General features: G+C 47.2%; 1 protein-coding gene across 3 annotated transcripts in view; it reads right to left on the reverse strand.

Moving 5' to 3' along the window:
- Nucleotides 1-137: 137 nt before the first annotated feature.
- DENND2A (DENN domain containing 2A) overlaps nucleotides 138-20,103 on the reverse strand; it is a 56,764-nt gene continuing 36,798 nt past the window's right edge. The window contains exons 11-19 of one of the 3 annotated variants that reach the window (XM_048954303.1): nucleotides 19,756-19,833; nucleotides 19,115-19,255; nucleotides 15,030-15,178; nucleotides 7,233-7,410; nucleotides 6,831-6,872; nucleotides 5,378-5,495; nucleotides 4,571-4,810; nucleotides 3,591-3,677; nucleotides 138-836 (exon numbers count right to left, since the gene is read on the reverse strand). In XM_048954303.1, the coding sequence (XP_048810260.1) occupies nucleotides 805-836; nucleotides 3,591-3,677; nucleotides 4,571-4,810; nucleotides 5,378-5,495; nucleotides 6,831-6,872; nucleotides 7,233-7,410; nucleotides 15,030-15,178; nucleotides 19,115-19,255; nucleotides 19,756-19,833 (1,065 nt within the window). In that variant the 3' untranslated portion in view covers nucleotides 138-804. The remainder of the gene's footprint in view (nucleotides 837-3,590; nucleotides 3,678-4,570; nucleotides 4,811-5,377; nucleotides 5,496-6,830; nucleotides 6,873-7,232; nucleotides 7,411-15,029; nucleotides 15,179-19,114; nucleotides 19,256-19,755; nucleotides 19,834-20,103) is intronic. The other 2 variants (XM_048954294.1, XM_048954313.1) reach the window with 2 other exon arrangements.

Below are 20,103 nucleotides of genomic sequence, written 5' to 3' on the forward strand. Positions count from 1 at the left end.
TGGGTGAGGGTACAAGGTCATCGGGCTCCAGAGCATGCAGGCATGGCCAAGCCAAGGGCTCAGCCACTAGATGTCTCCTCCAGTCCATAAAGGCAGGTGGCAGACACACCACAAAGACACCCCAGGGGCTGCACACCTTTTAAACCACTCACTTTTAATTATGCTGCATAAGGAAAAGACCCTCCTCGTGCCAGGACCCGATGCAGCCAGCCTGGCAGCTGGCAGGCTGATCACATCCTCAGTAGGTTTAGTGGTTCCCTCTCACCCTCAGAAGCTCCTCCTCATCAGTCCATATAATCCCTGCAGTTCTCAGCATCTTTGCACTGCAGAGACAGGTCCACACAACTCCATTCCTCCCATCCTCGGTGCTCAAGCTCTGCCAGCTCAGTCCTGTGGCAGTCCCACTGCCGTCCTGCAGCACCAGGCGGGGAGGAGGCAGGGCGAGAGGCATCGGTTAATATTTGTTCTAACCCCAATATAAATAGAAAAATACAGCAAAACGAAGAACTGATTAGCTAAGGGATCCGATCTGCTGGGCTGTCTACAACGTGCTAATGCAGAGTTCAGAGTGCTTGGTCCAGTGCATAGTACTGTCGATATCCAGAGACCTGTCCCAGCAGCCCCACTGCCGTCGCATCGTCCTGTGGCACTGCACATCTGTGTGAGCGCGTCCTGGCCACGGTCAGCTTGCCCAAGGCTGCGGGCCCTAGGAGCAGGTCAAATGGGAATGGTGGATACATCTGATTTGTTGATGTTAAATGGTAAAGCCATTCTCTTCTGTGGAATGAGGATGTGCTCCGTTCTTTACTTTTTGTGGAGGAATTTCATTTTGCTGCCTGAATAGATGGAGAAAGGAAAAAGGGTTTCCCACAGTGACAAGCAAAATAAGTGTCACTCCCCACTACTGTCCCAGCAAACCTGTACAGAGAAACGCTGTGTCTTCCAGCCCCAGGTCCTTACCCAGCCCGTCACCCTGCAAAGCTGGAAGCAGGTGCCTGCAGCACGGGCACAGCCCTGACCATAGCCTGGGAGCAGCACTGCAGCCTGGGGCCCTGCGGGCCTCCAAGCACACCACCTAGACCCCATTTGTCCAGCAGACTTGGAAGAAGAAGGTATTACTGAGCTCACTTAGCTAAGTTACATGCTTAAGAGGCAAGGCCACCAGTCTCATGGACAATGCTTCTCCTTAAATGGTCACGAAATACTCAAGGTTTGAGGATCTCTTAGCCATGGTGTTCAACTAAGAACTTCTAATCTTGGTCTGGAGCTCTCATTACTAGAACTACTCTACAATTCAAAATGGATTCAAGCAAGAAGAAAACGCACAAGCAGTGGAAACAGGGACAGGTACTGCGGGAAGAGTATAAGGAAGTTGGTAGGCTATGTAGGGATTGGGTCAGGAAAGCTGAGGCCCAGCTTGAACTACACTTGGCAAGGGATACCAAGAACAAGAAGAAAGGCTTTTACAGATATCTCAACCAGAAAAGGAAGTCCAAGAGGGCATACTCCTCCTAGCGAGTGAAACAGGCAGGCTGGTAGCAACAGACAAGGAGAAGGGTGAAGTACTTAACTTCTTTTGCCTTGGTCTTCTCTGATAATTGCTTGTCACACAGCCCTTAAATATTTGGTTTGGTAGGAGAGGATTAAAGAAGCAACACTCCTCCCACTGTAAGCAAAGATCAGGTTCATGACTGCCAGAGGAACCTGAACATCCACAAATCTATGGGTCACAATGAGATGCATCCCAGGGTCCTCAGGGAATTGGCTGATGTATTTGCCAAGCCATTCTCTATGATATTTGAAAAGTCGTGGCAATCAGGTGAAGACCCTGGTGACTGGAATAAAGGCAACATTACCAACCTGTCAGTCTCATCTCTGTGCCAGGAAAGATCGTGGAGGAGATCCTCATGGAAGCTATGCTAAGGCACATGGAAGGCAGGGAGATGATATGGGAGAATCAGTGTGGCTTCACCAAGGGCAAATTCTAAAACCTAGTGGCCTTCTATGATGGTGTCACTGCATCAGTGGACAAGGGAAGAGCCACCAGTGTCGTCTGTCTGGACTTTAGTAAGGCCTCTGACACAGTACCCCACAGCATCTTCTCTCCAAATTGGAAAGATAAGATTTGATACTGTTTGATGCAGGAAGAAATGGCTGCAGGATTGAGTGCAAGGGTGGTGGTCCATTGCACAATGTCTGGATGGAGATTAGTGATGAGTGGAGTCTCTCTGGGATCGGTGCTCGGACCGATAATCTTTAATATCTTCATCAGTGATACTGACAGTGGGGTCAAGTGCACCCTCAGCAAATTTGCTGATGACACCAAGCTGTGGGGTGCAGTCAACACACCAAAGGGATGAGATGCCATCTAGAGGGATCTAGGCAGGCTTGAGCAGTGAGCTCAGGTGAACCTCATGAAGTTCAACAATTCCAAATACAAGAACTTGCACTTGGGTCAAGGTAACATCCAATACCAATACAAGCTGGGGGATGAAAGGATTAAACACAGCCCTGCCGAAAAAGATCTAGGGGTACCGGTGGATGGCAAGCTGAACATGAGCTGGCAATGTGCCCTCACAGCCAAGAAGGTCAACCATATCCTGGGCCGTGTCAAAAGAAGTGCGGTGAGTAGGGCAAGGGAGGTGATCCTGCCCCTCTTCTCTGCACTGGTGAGATCTCATCTGGAGTACTGAGTCCAAATACGGAGTCCTCAGTACAGGAGAGACATGGATCTGTTGGAGCAGAGTCCAGAGGAGGGCCAGAAACATGATCCAAGGGATGGAATGAAATGATCCTCACCCAAGTGAGGACAGACTGGGCAATCTGGGGCTGTTCAGCCTGGAGAAGAGAGGCAGCAAGGTGACCTGAGAGCAGCCTTTCAGTTTCTAAAGGGAAGCTACAGAAAAGAAGGGAAAGACTCTTTAGCAGGGTCTGTGGTGACAGAACAAGTGGAAATGGCTTCAAGATTAAAGAGGGGAGATTTACGTTGGATGTAAGGAAAAAGTCTTTTACAGTGAGGATTGTGAAGCACTGGAATGGGTTGTCCAAAGATGTAGCTGATGCCTTGTCCCTGGAGACTTTCAAAGTGTGGCTAGATCAGGTCCTGAGCCACCTGATCTAGCTGTAGGTGTCCCTATTCATTGCAGGGAAGTTGGACCAGACGGCCTTTAAAGGTCCCTTCCAACTCTAAGGATTCTGTGATTCTATGATTCAGCCTTAGGATGCTCCTGGGCAATTCCAACCATTGACCCTTCACAGAAAACCTGAAGTCTATGGAGAATGTGTTGCTCATCCCAGCAGAAACTGCGTTTACCTCTCCTGAGTCACTGTTTACCCAGTTTCCACCTCACATCTACCTGTATCCTTTAGGATACACATAGCTCAGAGCCCACATTTTGATTCTTCCCAGCCTCCAGGCTGGAGGCAGACCAACAGCACATCAGAAGCTGGGATACATGGCTAGGCACTAACCACTTCAGGACTCAGTTGTTAACAGAGCCCTGCTACCCGTCAGGAGCTCCTCTGCTGCCAAATCTCAAGGCAACAAGAACAAGCTCTGTGAGAAGCCAGTAGTCTTGCTGGTTCCTTACCAAGTCCTTTCAAGAACCGATTGACTCCACTCTGCTCCCCACTGGGAAGTGTTTCCAGGTACTCCTGAGCCCGTACCTCAAACAGACCTGCAGGAAAAAGGAAGTCAACAACTTTTATTTTGCTGTCCTATAAATAAAAGAGAGTGCATCTGAAAACACATTCTCCTAGCTTACCAGTACACTTGTACAAAGGAACAGTGTACCCAGCCTCCCCAACTCACTGAGTGCACATGTAGGACAGGAGCTCTGGTCCTTGGCTGTAGGACTTCCAGCACATAAGCCCTGCTGGACCTCCTCCCCACCACCGTAAGGCTGACTGATTTTTCTGTCTTACAAAGGGAGAGACAAAACCTCCATTTACTCTGCTACAAACACAGCCTGCACCAGCACTTACAGAATGGTTTGGGTTGGAAAGGACCTTTAAGATCATGTAGTTCCAACTCCCCGCTATAGGCAGGGACAGATCCTTCTAGACCAGGTTGCTCAAAGCCCCATCCAGCCTGGTCTTGAATCCTTCCATGGAGGTGGCATTCATAACCTCACTGGGCAACCTGTTCCAGTATCTCACCATCCTCATAGTAAAAAATTGCTTTCTCATATCTAGTCTAAATCCTCTTCCAGTTTAAAGCCATTTCCCCTCATCCTGTTGCTACATGCCCTTATAAGAAGTCCCTCCCCAGCATTCCTGTAGGCCCCCTTCACATACAGGAAGGCTGCTATAAGGTCCCCCCAGAGCATTCTCTTCTGCAGAGCCCCAGCTCTCAGCCTGCCCTCATTGGAGAGGTGCTCCAGCCCTCTAATCAACTTCGTGGCCCTCCTCTGGACCCACTCCAACAGCTTTCCCATCACCTAAACCGGCACGGCCCCTGCACAGGCACTGCAGCCTCAGCCCATGCTGCTGGAGCTGGTGGCATCTCCTGCCCCTCCTGCAAGTGACAGCAGAGGTTCCAGGAATACAGAGCCCTGGCAGAGCCCCTCACCTCTGACTCCCTGCTTCCGCAGCTCCCGTTCCTGGATGAAGCCCCCGAACATCTGAGTCTCCATGAAGACCTCCAGGAAGCGCCGGAGGCTCTTGGAAGAGACGGACTTGCGGAAAGCCTCACGCTGCAGAGTCCGCTCCTCTCGCTCGCTGGGGGTCAGGAAGAGGGAGTAGTGGCCCACGATCTCCACAAAGAAACGGACAAAGGCCTCGGACACCACCTCGTTCAAAGGGCTGGTCTCTGAGGAGAGGAGCAAGAGGCAGCAGTGAAGACACCACCATAAGGATGTGCTAGGAAAAAATGTGTTCTCTGTTACTCATTTGTATACACAAAGCCATACCAGCCTTGGGTACAAACAGAAAAGGACTGGGCTGCTATTATTTTGGAAGTAAACCAGCTTTGTCTCAGCTCCTTCTCAACTAGGATATGCCCTCAGTGCCTCTCAAACAGATGCCTCAGCCCTGTGCTGTGTGTGCAGACTGTTCAGTGGAGGAGTCTGCCTCCTTCATGTGGTCAGCAGCAGAGAGCCTGTGTAATCCTCACCGGGAAGGATGAGTGATAGTCCCTGGAGCCACACGAAAAGGAGGGACAAAGCCAGGAAGGGGATAAGCACTGTTTATCTTTGCACAATGAGAAATGTTTTCAGTGAGATGGAACATTTAATAAAGCTTCAAGCAACATCCTGACCTACTCTAGTTTCTGTGGAACTAAACTCAGTATGAACGTAGCTTTCCTCTAAGAAGTGAATGAAGTGAACAAAAAGGGCAGGGAGAGAAGTGGTTTGACCTGAACAGCGCTGTGCCTTACCCTGCTTGCCATTCACAGAGCCCTCCTCTTTGTCACTTGCCAGCTCGTTCCTCTGCTCCAAAATGTGCTCCAAGGCGACCTGCAGCTTTCGGGGCAGGATGGAGTCCTCATCTTCCATCTGCAAAACAGAAACAGCCACCTCCTGAGGGCCTGGGGCCAGGACACGGCCAGCTCCTGGGTCATGTCCTATCTAGTTTCCGACACGGCAGGGGGAGCACTAAAAGCAAACGGTGTGGAGAAGGAAAGGGTGATACACTGGGCACTTTCCCAGCACCTTCCTGTCAAAACGTGGAGAAGCAGGAGAGGAGGATCTCTTTGCCCAAATACTGCTCTAGCCTGCGAGAATTCAGATGTCCAACCTGGAGACTACCTGGCAGGGCACATCCATCTGCCTGTGAGCCCTCCCAGCACCACAAAGAAGGCTGAGCTGAACAATGCTGGCGTGCAGCCAGGCAGGCGCAGCCGCTCGCCTGGCTGTGCTCAGACACCGATCGCATTACGGAGGCTCAACAATTCCCGCAGAGCAACCGAAGCCAGGAACTGCCTGTGTGTGTGAGCTCTCACCAGCTCCTGCTGACACAATGTGACTCAGCTTATGTTTCTCAAGGAGAGGTGCGAGGTGGAGCATTTGACCCCACATCTGCTGCCAGCTGAAAGGATGCAAACGCAGTTCCTGCAGCTCAGGGAGCTGGTGAGCCAACACTGCACTGAAGGAGTGGTCTTCGCCCACGTGCTGCTTCCCGCAGCAGGAGGTGCTCTCCTCCCACTCCACTGAGGCAGGGGTTAGACCTATGCAGCCAGTGCTTCTCAGCCATTTGAGGAAGAGCTCAGGGTCAAAGCTAACTTCTAGGGCCAGGAGCATGTTCTGTTGTCTGTGCTTTCCTCTTAAATACCCATCTCCACTCCATGACGAAGGGAAGCAAAAATCAGCAGGCAATCTTGTCCATGCAGTTAGATCCCTATTTACCAGCTTCCGACTTGTGACTCAGTCAGTACAAGGACTGGAAAAGAAATCACAGACGTCATTCCTGGAGCAGGAATGATACAAAGAAATAATCAGGTGATGATTTTGCATCCCTGCTCAGCCAGGGTCTGTGAGAAACAGACTGGGAAAGCCATGGCCTTCTGGGAGCCTCAAGTACTGAGCTGACGCTTTTCAGCTCTGCCCTCAGGATGACAGAGAAGGACCTGCAGTGCTCAAATGCCATCCTTCCCTCTTTAAAAACAGAGAGAGAGAAAGCACAGTGATTCAGTTCTCAGCATCTGTGGTTTGGGACTGTGATACTACCTGAGGACACAGTAATCACTGTAACACTTCTAACCACAAATCTCACCCCACTTTTTGTGGGAAGTAAGCAATGCAGCCAGACAGGCAGGTCAGCAAATCCAATCAAGGTAAGGTGTGATGGAGAAATGAAACAGAAGATGGAAGATGTGAAATAGTTCCACTCACCTGTCTCAGAAATCGGTTATTCACAAGGTCAACAACAAGAACCTAAGAATGAGAGAGAAAGAATGAAAGCAGTAAATCACTATTTCCGTCACCAGAGTTTATCTTGATCTACAACTGGTCTAGAGGAAACACTTGAGCCCTGGCCCTGCTCCTCCTAACCACTGCAGCAGCTGGAGGGAGCACCCAGGGTGAGCCAAGAGGAGCCCTTGTTGTGGCTTTCTAGCAGCTTCACCGCTAACCACAGAACAGCCTGGACAAGAAGAGCCTGCCATCCCAGCCTCTTCCATCACTCCTCGCTCCTCAGCTCTGCCATTAAAAAAAACAGTCATACATGCTCAGCAGCCTTTCTAGGCCAGAAGACAGCTGAGCATGCTGGAAGAAACACTGTTAAGCACGGCTCACCTCCTCCACCGGGAGCTCCTTCAGACGGGGCAGGGAGCTGGAGAGCAGGCCAATGAGGAACGGGGTGGGCGAGCACACAATGTCGATCATGGAAGGCGGCAGCACGGGGATGTAGGTGTGCTGCCAGGTAAAGGGGTACAGGAGGGCCACTGTAGCATGGCAGCACTTGGAGAGGGTGCTGGAAAACAAGGCACAACCCAGAAAAACAGCGCATCAGTCAGGAGGTGAGTGGCACCCACTGGCAACGAGGGCTCTTTCAGTCATTCCCTGAGTGAGCTCCATAATTTACTAAGCGCATTCCCAGATTTCTGTTCCCAATTTTCAACTTCAGGTGCAATGACCTGTGACAAGAGCCCAGGTGAGGAAGGATAATTGTGCCCCATGCACACATGACAAGAGACCCACCCCACTGAACACCTACACTTGCCCCTCCAGCGTCTTGACAGGAAATACCCCATGGATGTGGGGCCTTCTGTGCCACTGCCCTTCATTGGAGAAATGAGTTTATTCTCCCACAGCATGCCTCTGCAACTGTTCCCATGGGAAAGCCACAGGTTTGAATGCACAGGGGCTGTGCTGTCCAGAACAGGATGCTCTAGCCTGCCCCTCAGCTTGTGCACTGCACCTGCTTTGCCTTTGGACAACCCTCTCCATGCCAATGGCATGCTTTCCTACATCTCCTAGGCACACTGACAGTTCTCAGTGCCAAGCTGGAGTGAAAGAGGAAGGAGGACACGGACGTTTGCAGCCAGCAGAGCCCGCCAAGATTGCTCAGAACCACGGCAAACAGGAAAGTGAAACCCAAGGAGGGGAGCACATGGCTGGGCTCCATGCAGTGCTGCATGTGGTTCAGGGAAGTGTAATATGCCTTCTTCCTCCTTCAAACCCTCACAGCAGCTTTGCTTTAAATGCCTCCGTGGTCAACTCCCAGGAAGACCTGGCCAGAAGCCCCAGTGACTCCCCACCCAGCAGCCGACTGCAGGGACACACAGAGCTGCCTGCAGGGCACCGGTGACCCATCTGCCCTGGGTCTGGGAGCACTTGCATGCATGGAGGGAGGAGGAAGGCTCACCGCTAAAAATGGTGTAACTAACATCATCTTGTTTTACTAGCATCCAGGCCCTGAAGGCTGAAGGAGGGGAGAAGGCTGGTGCAGCCTGGAGGAACCACGTGGCTGGGAAACGCCAGCAGCTGGTTTGCATTAAACTCCACAGGGGAACTCACATCGAGCAACCCGGATCTGGCAGTTTATTGCTGACTTGAAATGAGAGGGAAGGGGGGAGATGGGTGTGGGCTTGCTCCTCTTGCTCCAGTGAAGTCTGATGACTGCAAATCCCTGCCCAGCAACACTAACACGAGCTGAATGCAGTGCCGTGGCTGCAGCTGGCTGGCTTTCAGCAGATACATTCAGTTCAGCAGAACATGATTATGATTGCTTGATTATGATTGCTGGGACATCAGCAGAATGCAGGCAGTAAACATCATTAACCACATGACACTTTTTGGAGATAAATCCCAGAGGAGGGGCTGGAATGTGCCCGACGTGGGAACTGTACTAGGACTGCAGCAGGTAGGGAGTGGGTGCCTGGGAGGGACCCCTGGGATGTGCATGCTGAGGACATCTCTTTGCAAGATAGACGCCATTTTCTCTGTGCTCACAGAGTTTTGTCTTAAGTGGTACTCTATAAAAACAGAGGAAAACCTTTCAAAATTGGTGTCACAGACCAGTATCTCTAAACCTTTAGAGAGGAAAACCAAAGCCAGTTCCCCATCCTTGCTCAGGAAGCTGTCAGAGCATCCTTTTCCCTTCCCAGTGTAACAACCAAACACACACAAAAAAAACAAAACTAAAGCCAACCCAAACCAACACCCACAGAAAAAATGTGGGACCAATATCAGAGCAGATTGCTTTCCTTGTAGCTTTAATGAATGCCATACCTGAAAGGAAAGGCAGCAAAAGTAGACGTTCCATCTTAAGAGTGCACCCAAGATTAATGACACTCTTTAAAGTCTGTTTTCTTCAAGGTGGTGCTACATGTACACCCAAGTGGAAGTGTTACCAGTTTCACCTTGTCACAAACCCTTGATCTTGAAGGCACATTTGACTCACCTGCCTAGAAGGCACTTAACAGCACATGAACAACAAGAAAGCCTTTGTGGTTCCAGACAGCTCCAGGGAAGAACAGTGTGCAGCTGAGGTATGTGATTATTGATGGCACAATGAGATACTATAGCCTGCTGTCTCCCAGTGTATTTACTGTGGCTTGCTCTTCCCCCAGCCCTGCACTCAAGTTCCAGATTGCACATGGTACGTGAGAGCTTAAGTGGGAGGAAAGATGGCTGAGGTCCAGTTAGAGAAAGTCACAGAGCCGTGCAAGCTGTATGTGCTGTGCTGTGGGAAGCAAAACAGATCACTTCCCCTTCCAACTTTCCATCTGTGGCTGTCTCCTCACCTCCAGGATAAACCCTACTTCACTCTGCTCTGAAACACTTCTCACCACAGAACGAATTGCCATTGCAGAGGACTGTTGGGGTTGAGGTCTGTGAGCCTCCCTTGAAGGCAGAGCAGTTCAGATGTGGGCACAGAGCTGTACCACTGAAGCATCTCTTCTGCACGTGATTCAGCCAGATATCCTCTGTGAGAAGTCTCAGGGAGCTGCAGCTTGCCAGGAGCCCGGCACCCCCTTGCACCTTCAGAATGACTCAAATCTAAGCTCTTTCTTTTTCCTACATAAGACATTTGAGAAAGCACTAACTGATTGTCGAATCATGCCAAGATTGCTGATCCATGCAAGAGAATTCAGTCTGATAAATTCCTTTTATGCCATCTGTGCAAGTGTGTATTTTTCAGCCATCAGCAATAGCCGAGACTGAACCACACCACAGTCACAGCATGGCACATACCTGTCTGAGTAGAAAGTGAATAAGGTCACTGAAGTTCTGGGCACCATTCAAGAGGCTGGATGCCTCTTTTTGTGCTATGTGCTTGTCTCTCAACTCAACTGTGACAGTTCAACACACTCAAGGCACTATTTAAATCAGTAAGCTCTCAGCTTCTTCTCCCAGTGCTCTTACACCAAAAGGGCAGGCAATGCCTTTGGGTAGCTACAGTGCCCCTCCTGAAACTCCCACCGAAATCCTGAAATCCCAGCACATATGCATTACAGCCATCACAAGGGCTGCTGTCATTTGAACAGTACTGATCCAGGGTGATGTGTTGGGCTTGGAACACTCCAGGTGCCAACAGAAGTTAAAAGGTCTACCAGTGTGATAGCAGGGTGCTCTGGGGGGTGCCAGGCACTAATTTCAGGCTACAAAAGTTCACTAACAATTGTTCAAAATGAGGAACAGACTCTATTTTTAAGGCCTCTGGTTTCAACAGCAAATCCTTAAAATATCAGCAAATACTAAAGAACACTGTCAAGATCATTCACAGGTTGTCAGATCGTGGCTGAGCTGTACTTCTGGTGCTCCTTGCACAGGAGCTCGCAGGAGACAGTGACTGAGTTATTGCTAGTACAGTGGCTAAAAAGTATCAAAGGACACAAGGACACAAAGAACCATGTCATGCTCTCTCCCTATAGGGCTGATTTGGATATTGACTGACATTCAGATCTCCCTGGCTGAGCGCTTCCTTGATCAGACCAAAGATACCACAGCAACTTGTTTGCTTATTCAACAGGCCCTACCACCACACAGCATCCTACACAGAAGTGCATTTGCAAAAGCAAACACAGCTGTTGCTTTTCTCAGTAGCCACCTTGTACGGAGGTGGTCAATATGGAATCTGAACAAAACAGCTGCAACCACGCAGAAACTCTTCTTCCTCTCCTGGGGAAACTTGCTCCAAGACTAGGTTGACTTGCTCTAAAAAGACACTGACAACATGAAACAGCTTCTAAGGGAGAATGTTAGCCTGATCAGTTTGAAAGAATGATAGAACATCCCAAGCTGGAAAGGACCCATAGGGAACATCGAGTCCAACTCCTGGCTCCATACAGTAACAGCCAAGAAGTTCTGATTCTGTACTGCATATGGAAGCAAATCATTTGATCATTTTCTTCCCAAATTGCAGACCGAATACAGGTTTTTCAGCTTTGAAAGCAAGCACATCTGCTAAAAAGTCCAGCTAGCTGATCTTTCCTTGGGTTTGGCACACTTAACAAATTTCTGAAAAATATTGTTGAATCAATCAGCCTGCTGGAGCTTAATGCTGATAAGTCCTTTGGTCTCTGCACCAGCCAAACTGCTGGAAATAGGCTGGCATTTTGTGATTTAACATGGCTTGATTACCTTATTTTTATTTCTTTATAAGCTCTGCTACAGTAGGATTTACTTTACAAACACCTTTGGATTTCTGACGCTGCATAACATCTGGATTTACTTACGTCGGATCACAGAACTGATTCACAATGTTTGAGAGACCCAGGAGCTTCCAAACCTCGGACCGTGACTTGGCGAAACCCACCAGGGTGATGCTGGGTCCCACCATGTGTGGGGATGGCCACCATCTCCCAGGGATTGATTAATAAGAGAGGTTTGTGCACACAAAGAAGCAAACAGAAAGGGTCTCAGAGGAGAGTGCTATTACCTGACATGGAAATGTCCCTGTTGGGCTTCTGCTTCTCCCCAGCCACAACACAAAACCAAGAAATCCAGGAGGCTGTGCTGACAGGCACAGATCAGACCACATTTGAAGCCCATGGAAAGGGCTGCTTTTCATCTTTTCTTGAGATGACCACATTTGAAGTATCTACTCTACTTCAAATCTGCATTTGATAACAATGGCCACTTTGTGTTGTTGACACAGCTGTGGTTTCTGGCAAGGGCGGATGCAATTGCTCGAGTTGCTCAGATCCACAACAGGCTTTTGAGGAGATCTGGAAAAAGGATGCCTTGATTTGAAGCCCGTGTACATTTTCCAATTTACAAAGTCCTCTGAATCTAACACATCTCCCTCGGGGCACCAAAAGCCGCCCAGCTCCATGCACCTTGGAACATCGGCCTACTTTTGTTTGGAAGACGCCCTTCGAAATGCTGCCCTTTGATGCCTCAAGCATGAGTGCAAATGAAGGCAGGCAAGGCTACAGAGACCAGTTTTAAACACGGTTTTAACACAGTCACTTTTCCTGGGTTGCAAGCGAATGTATACTCCAGTCTCCATAGCAACAGAGAAAAAAACAACTAATATACCAAATTCTTTCCTTTTCCGCTGCCAAGCGTTGGACTGACAGGTCTTTAAAAAACACTCAACATTCATTCTTAAGATGGAAAAGACAAAGTATTTCATTTGCTGTACACTTGTTAGATGCATTTTTTTGGCTCAGCTTCAAAACATTTCACAGTTCACACAGTATTTGGCAAAAGACCTTTCAGCTCTCTTCCCCAGAGACTGATTTGATAGCAATTAAGAGACACAAATACATTGCACGCATTATTTTCCCCACTGCTCACACCCATACATACCTTACAGCCACGTACAGATAGTTATTGATAGTGCCTACATGAAGAACTGCAAATTACATTTATCATGCATCTTTCACCATGTCACCTGCATTCGCCCCGCTAATCCATCTCAGCTGGATTACTTCTAGCATTCCAAACCCCTGAGCAGTTCAGAGCAGCTGCTTTTATCGTTGCTTTTTTTTTTTTTCCTTCCCTTAAGCTATTGCCAAAAAATGTTTCTTTTCTTTCCCCTGAAATTGGCATTTTCACCCTTCAAGTAAATACGATTTAGTACTCATTGAGTTCAATGTGTTCCTGTCCCAGGAAAAGCACCATTTGGACAGAAGACCTCATATCGACAGAACTGTTAGCATTCAGAACATGGAATTTCCACCAACAAATACAACAGATTGTTGACCTCTCAGTTACGAAAGACTCTCCACTCCTGCGTACTCAAGCCATTGCCTGGATTAAAAACACAACAGTTTACTTCATTTTCAGGGTTGTTTCCTTTGTTTTTTGTTTTTCAAGCCTTTGCAGTCCTTTAGAGTCATTTTCAAGGTTTTCTTCACAACAATAATCAAAGAAAATTCTTGTTTTGTGAAAGGAAAATAAAAATTCTGACCATCCCAAAATTGCTTTATGTTAGGAGCAAGGTCTTCTCAAACACATCACTTACTAAAAGCCTTGCAGACAGCAATCGATATTTGGGCCTACGGTACCCAAGATCTTTAAAATATGACTTTTTTTTTCCCCACAGAAGAATGCCGTTTGTGTTGTATTTGGAAACTCCTAGAAAGTATGATCCCAATGCTTTCTCCTGTTCTTTTTTACAGGCCTGGGAAGCTTGATTCATTACTGAAGATCCTGTATATATTGACAGAAGATAGAGGAAAAAACCAAATCCATAGAAGCGATTGAAAGATATCCCATAACACAGATTGCTCAGAACACCGTGTGCTGTCAGAAAAACATTCAGTACAAAGAGATCTGATGACTGAAAGTTCACTTTAAAGTGATGACTTAAAATGCAAAAAAACACCAAAACATCCAACGCTATGCACCCTACCATACATTCTTAGCACCCTGTCCCTCACAGAGATCACAATGTCCTTAATAGCTTTTCCCAGAATGTAAAATTTATCCTGTAGTGAAGGAGAAAAACCTCAGAAAACAAAGCCTGTCATCATAAATTATAACATAAATCATATACACTCTGTGGAAATATACAGTGGATAAATTCTGTTTCAAACGCAAACCTGAATGCTCTGATATCTTACAAGGCTTAAATACCCAGAACACTAAACATCTATGCATACAACATATCAGTGATTATAAAAAACTAAATTTTCCCCTCCCCAGCTCAAGGCGGCTGCCAAAAAACTGCAAATGGGCTGTGCTGCCGTGATGCTCCAGCACCCCTCTCTGCGGCCGTTCTGTCTGAGCTGAGCTACTATGAGGAGTCCTGGAGCCCTGTAGCATGATTTTTTTCCCTTAGCTTTCCTGCAGAAGGAACCTCCCCATCTTTTGCCCTGGCACTCAGTCCCATGGCTGCAGCCTGCTGGCTGTAAGTTGTGAAAAGAGACAGCTTAGGGGTAGTGTATGTGCCTGAAACCCGAGCTCGCTCCTAAGTGTCATTATTCATCCAAGCAGCTTTTCCTTCCCCAGCCCTGGCGAACTCTCCTGCCTAAATCCTCAAGTGCTTCGAGGGCTGGAGAGCTGCCAGCCACCAGCTGCACAAGATCTTAAAGAAACCTGGGCCGATTTTTCTAAATTAAGAGAGTAAATTTAAAAAAAAAAAAAAAAAAAGCAAATTGAGCACACATAAAAATAGAAGGGGAAAATCCTCTGTCTCATTTCCCCTTGCTGCATCTTTTACTTTCATCCCTCATAAGAAAGAAGTCTTAAGGGAAAAAACAATATTAAAATTCAAGCTGAAGTTTAAAAGATTTCAGAAACAAATCTTGTGACATCAGGGAACAAAGCAGAAGGGACAGCTCTCCCTGCCTGACGCCTTCTCTCCGGAAATCCAACACAGCTCAGTGGGGAACACTGCAGAACCGTGGAGCAAGACAGGCTTTGCTTTCTCGGTACCAGTGCTCCACTCTGAAACCATGCAGAGAATAGGGAATTTGTTTTTCCCCGTAGATGGGAAACTGCTCACTTCTTGTAAGCTGCAAAGTAAAATTACAGTGAGCGCCCCACTCCTGGGAATTACAGCCCTACTTACATCAGATATAAGTTGGAAAAGAGCAGAGAAGAAAAAAGAACAGGGCAAAGAGATCAGAGCCTGCAGCCTTCTCAGCCTTCCTTCCTTAGCAGCATTTTGTTGAAAATAATGCAAGAGGGTACCTGAGCTTGTCTGCAATGAAGATCACCCTTCTTTCCAGGAGCAGGGAGGCGAAGACCCTGCTCAGGTGCCGCACGCTGAGGGATGAAAACAAGGACTCAAAATCAACGTGCTCGAGCCTGGAGTCAAGAGGCCGCCGCAGCTCAATGACCTTTTGGAGAGAGAAAGACCACAGGTCAGTCAGCTCTCACCATCCGCTGGTGCTGTGGGAGCAGGACCTTGACAGGTATGTAAGCAGCTAACAAGCATTACTGGCTGTGCTGGCAAGCACCACTTGATGTTCAGCCCTCAAACACAAACTTTCCACAGGCTTCCCACAGATGGTTCTTCCAGATGATGCTGAGGACCATCCAGAGTCCACCTCAATGTGCACAGCGTGGTACCAACCACAAGTATGCCCTACTGGGCTGAGGACAGGGAGCTCTTCATAAGGAGGAAAACCAGTTTGTGTCCAGCTAGGAATGGTTTCCAGGCTTTCTCTCACTCTGGCAGCAGTTGCACAGAGCCTTTACCATTTTCACTCTTACTTTTACAGATGCTTTTTATTTCTGGATGTCTGACCTACTGACTATAAACTTCTATACCATTACAGAAAAGAGTAACCCATAAGCCTTTTCCTTTGTTCACAACTACTTCAATAATTTCTGTCACAGCACCATGGCCCTTCATACTCTTTGTCTTACAGACAGATATTCCTAAGTTGTTCTTGAAAACCCCCAAAGCCAGATACCTTACAAACCCCATAATAATATCTCTAATTCTATATAACCCTGACCAACACCAAGCCTCTAGCTGATCTATCTCAGTGGCAAAACACACCCAGGCGCTTGTTGTTCTACCCTCTTTATGCTCTCAGAACAACAGGTCACCTCCCACTCTGTAGGAAACTTCTCAGATACTGTTTATTAACACCTGTCCCCCTATGTTCTTTGTTTTCTGTATAAAGCAAACCATTCTCTGGAGCTTTGTATTTTCTAAACCACTTAGCAATTGGAACTACATTTCTGGGGCTTTCTCCTAGTGTTTACATTTGTTTTGAAAGCAATACTCTAAATAAACCTCCCCTGATGCTGGAGAGTAGGAAAATCACTCTCCTTCATTAATCATTCTTTCACTTTCTTTCACAACACAGGAATCCATCTTGATAACATCATTGTTACTTCTGCTTATTTTATGAGTCCCTACAGCACAAGCTCCTTTTCTGAGGTACTATAGTTCATTCTTACTTGCACATTGTATCAGACTACTGATTTCTTCTTCAGAGCATTTTGCTCCATATTTGTATCCATATTGAATTTCAGACCAAATCTCCCATTAAGCACAGTCGTTTTGAGTTTTAATCCCTAACTCTCCAAAGTGCCTGCACCCCATCTCCGTGCTGTCATCTACCAATTGTACAAATGTGGGCTTATGCCATCAGCAAGATAACTCACGAGCAGTATGGATCCCAGAAACAAAACAGCTGAAATGTTCTCAGGCTGTCAAGCACACAACTGGGAATTTACTCCTCAATTGCAGGTTTTTAACCAGCTATGCATGTGCTCTGCAGTAATTTAATTTAGTCTGCCCTATTCTGCTTGGCTGACAAGAATATCAACACGTCCTGCTATGCTGAAGCCCTCCTACATTTCCTTAAAAAGCATTCCACATTCTCCTATCTAGAGCAGGTACTACAGAGATGAAAACAATGTGAGTTTAACACCACTCTCTTCACAAATCCGAAGTGACTACTTCTCCCTACTTCATCATCCTCTACACACATATAAGCTGAGTATGTATTTTGTTCCTTCATACTTTAGCAGTCAAAGTTAGGTTGACCCTGTTAGATTTCCATGTATCCTTCTCACTTTTGAATACAGACACAAGGCTTACCCTTCTCTGCTCTACCGGGGCTTGCTGTTCTCAGAGCTTGCAAAACAGCCGCTTTTGCAACACAGTAAAAAACACATCACTGCAGTTGTTTTTCACAGAGCCATACCCTGAGCGTCCTCAGCTCCCAATTACTCTAAAACAACTAAGCTGTCTTTAGCTAACTCCCTCCTATTCTGCCCTGCACCACCAACCTTTCATTATTATTAACAGCATTAACTATGTGATTGTAAATAATCTTCCTGGGCCCATCACCACAAGAAAGACATTGGGGCCCTGCAGTGTGTCCAGAGAAGGGCAATGGAGCTGTGAGGAGTGTGGAGCACAAGTCTGATGGGGAGTGGCTGAGGGAACTGGGGTTGTTCAGTCTGGAGAAGAGGAAGCTCAGGGGAAACCTCATTGCTCTCTACAGTGACCTGAAAGGAGGTTGTGGTGAGCTGGGGGTCAGCCTCTTCTTCCACATAACAGTGACAGGGTGAGAGGGAATGGCCTCAGTATGCACCAGAGGACATTCAGGTTGGATATCAGGAAACATTTCTTCTCAAAAAGACCGGTGCTGCAGTGGCACAGGCTGCTCAGAGAAGTGGTGCAGTCACCGTCCTGGAGGTGTTCCAGAACTGTGTGCATGTGGCAGTGAGGGATGTGGGCAGTGGGCATGGTGGGGATGGCTGGTGGTTGGACTGGGTGATCTTATTGGTCTTTTCCAACCTTAATGTATTCCTTCTGAAGAATGAAGCATAAAAAACCACATAGAATACAACAGTATGTCTTCACTTGCCAAACATTAAAGGCTTTCTCATATTAAGAAGGAGAAATGAATCCAGAATTAGCATTCAGTATTTCTCCATTTCTCTTGTCCTTCCACTGTATTCACAGATCCTCTCTTATTTGCTTGTGTTTCAAAGGAAATTAGATTCCTAGTAGTCATGCTCCCACTTGGTTCCTTCCGTTTGCAATAACTTCTGAATTCCCAGCTGGCCAGTTTCCCATTTCAGTGAGCAGGGGTCCCAAAGACAACTAAATTCTGCACGTCTGCAGAAAAAAAGCCGCCTACAGAGGGGAGTTGCATGCATACAGCACAGCATCCCTGCTGAGAAAGAGGGGCAGTGCAGAGCACAGCCTGTACACATCCTGCTTTGCAATAGTTTCCCTGTGCATGGCACTTATACACTGACAGGATAGATGGCATGGAAACTGCTTCATGCACACAGAAGAACAACTGTGAGGAAGCAAGTTTCACTCATTTCCCTGTTTGCAGATACCCATCTTTTCTTTTATGTCCTCTGCAGGCCACAACTCATTTTAGCCTTTGTTTATTTCTATTTTGATCCTTGTGTGGTTTACTGTTCTTTACATTAGATTTTAGCGACAAGTATACTTATATTGCTAGATAAACTAGAGCCAGCTGTTTTTGTTTGCTTAAGGAGACTGCTGACACTCTGTACTGGGAATGTTACCCCTTAGACAGGACCTTCATCAACTAGCTCTCTTTCCTGTTGCTCGTATTTAGGGCCTAACAGGAAGCATGGCCAAGATCACATTCAGTTTAGCTACCTCCATCTGCCCACAGTCCTTCAATGCAATCCCTCAGATCTCTAAACTCTTTAAAACCCTTCCCTTAACAACATCACGTTGTGGGAGATACAAAATGTACCCTCATCTCCATGCTGTGAAAATGCTGTTTTCAAAGGCTGTAGCATTGCCCTTGTGTGATTTCAGATACTTTTTACTGGAACTTCCTATTCTGTCCTACACCAATAGTGATTCTGCATTAAGGATCACAGAATGGCGTAGGTCAGAAAGGACCTTAAAGATCATCTAGTTCAGTGCCCCTGCCATGGACAGGGTTGCCAAGGATGCTGGAGCACAAGCTATTGATCAAGAAATTAAGCATATGGGGAGTCTTGAGCAGACCCAAATGTATACACTTTGCAGCATGGAATCTGCCAGTCTGTGCCACTTGGCCTCAGGGCCAATGCCTTGCTTCATTTTACCACCTTGCTGATATATCCACACGTTCAGTTTTACCACAGTTTCCTTTTCTATTCTGAAACCATTGGAAAACTCTCCATGTCACCCTCTCCAGTCTGCAGTCTTACTCCTTTGTTTCCTCCCACGCAGCTGCCAGACAATCTGCCATTCAAGAGCATCTCTGGTCCCAACTTTCAGCCACCATTTGCTGGCCCAACTCTCCTTCCCTTTAGGCTGGTGTTTTTACCTCTGTTCCTGAGCCTGGCAAGAAGTTCTTGACTGTAATTGTCCGGCCCAAAGCTGGGAAAGGTGCCTCCATGACGCTCCTCATGAGAGGCTGCACTAAGGCTGGAGAAATGCCTCGTCTCTTCTCGACCTCATCCAAGATCTGGAATCAAACCAAGAAACCACAAAAAAAACCCCATGTAAAATAGGAAGAAGGCAACAGTGGAATGGAGTGCAGCAGAAATTTACATTATATTCTTAGCCCAACACTGACACAGAGCCTCAACTCAACTAAGGAAGAAGGTAACATGGGATTGAAAGCCTTTTGTCTTCCTCAGCAAGAGAAATCCAACTCCAGCAAGGTCAATGGAAGGCTCACAACGCCCAAACTTCCTATGACCTTCAGAGTCAGGACTCCAGGAAGTTAAGTGCTCATGTTCTGGTAGCTGTGCTGAACAAACAAGGCAACAGCTGACAAATTATTTTTCCTTTAAACTGCATTGAATTTAATTGTATTTAACAGGTTCGGAAATTAGCATGCAGTTGCCTTGCCAACACCATTTTTAGTGTTTCTCCAGCCATCAGCTTCCCTGATTTCCATTCTTTTGGCATGGACGTCATTTTTGGGTCCCTCTTGCCCTACTGCAAAAATTCCCCACTCACCTTAGAGAAGAGATTGAAGCATCCAAGGCGACTCACAATGCAGTAAACTTCTGGGAGGCGCTTCCCTTTCCCACTGGGCTTTCAAGACAAACACAAACACACATACACAGAAAACGAGAATAAAATATCAGAGTTGTAGCTACTGCAGAGACAGAGCACCTGGTCTCTTAGTTCTGCAGCTCACTGACTGGCTCAGAAACCAGCACGTTTGACAGAGTGCTGCGGATGACAGTATCTTAAGTCTGGCTCTAAACAATGGCAGTCTATAAATTATAAACAGGGGAGAAATGGGCACATCCATGGTATGATCCAGACCTACTTAAGTGATCAACACAAGGTAAGCTGTTC

The sequence above is a fragment of the Lagopus muta genome, chromosome 1 (genome assembly GCF_023343835.1).
Source record: "Lagopus muta isolate bLagMut1 chromosome 1, bLagMut1 primary, whole genome shotgun sequence".
Lineage (NCBI taxonomy): Eukaryota > Metazoa > Chordata > Aves > Galliformes > Phasianidae > Lagopus > Lagopus muta.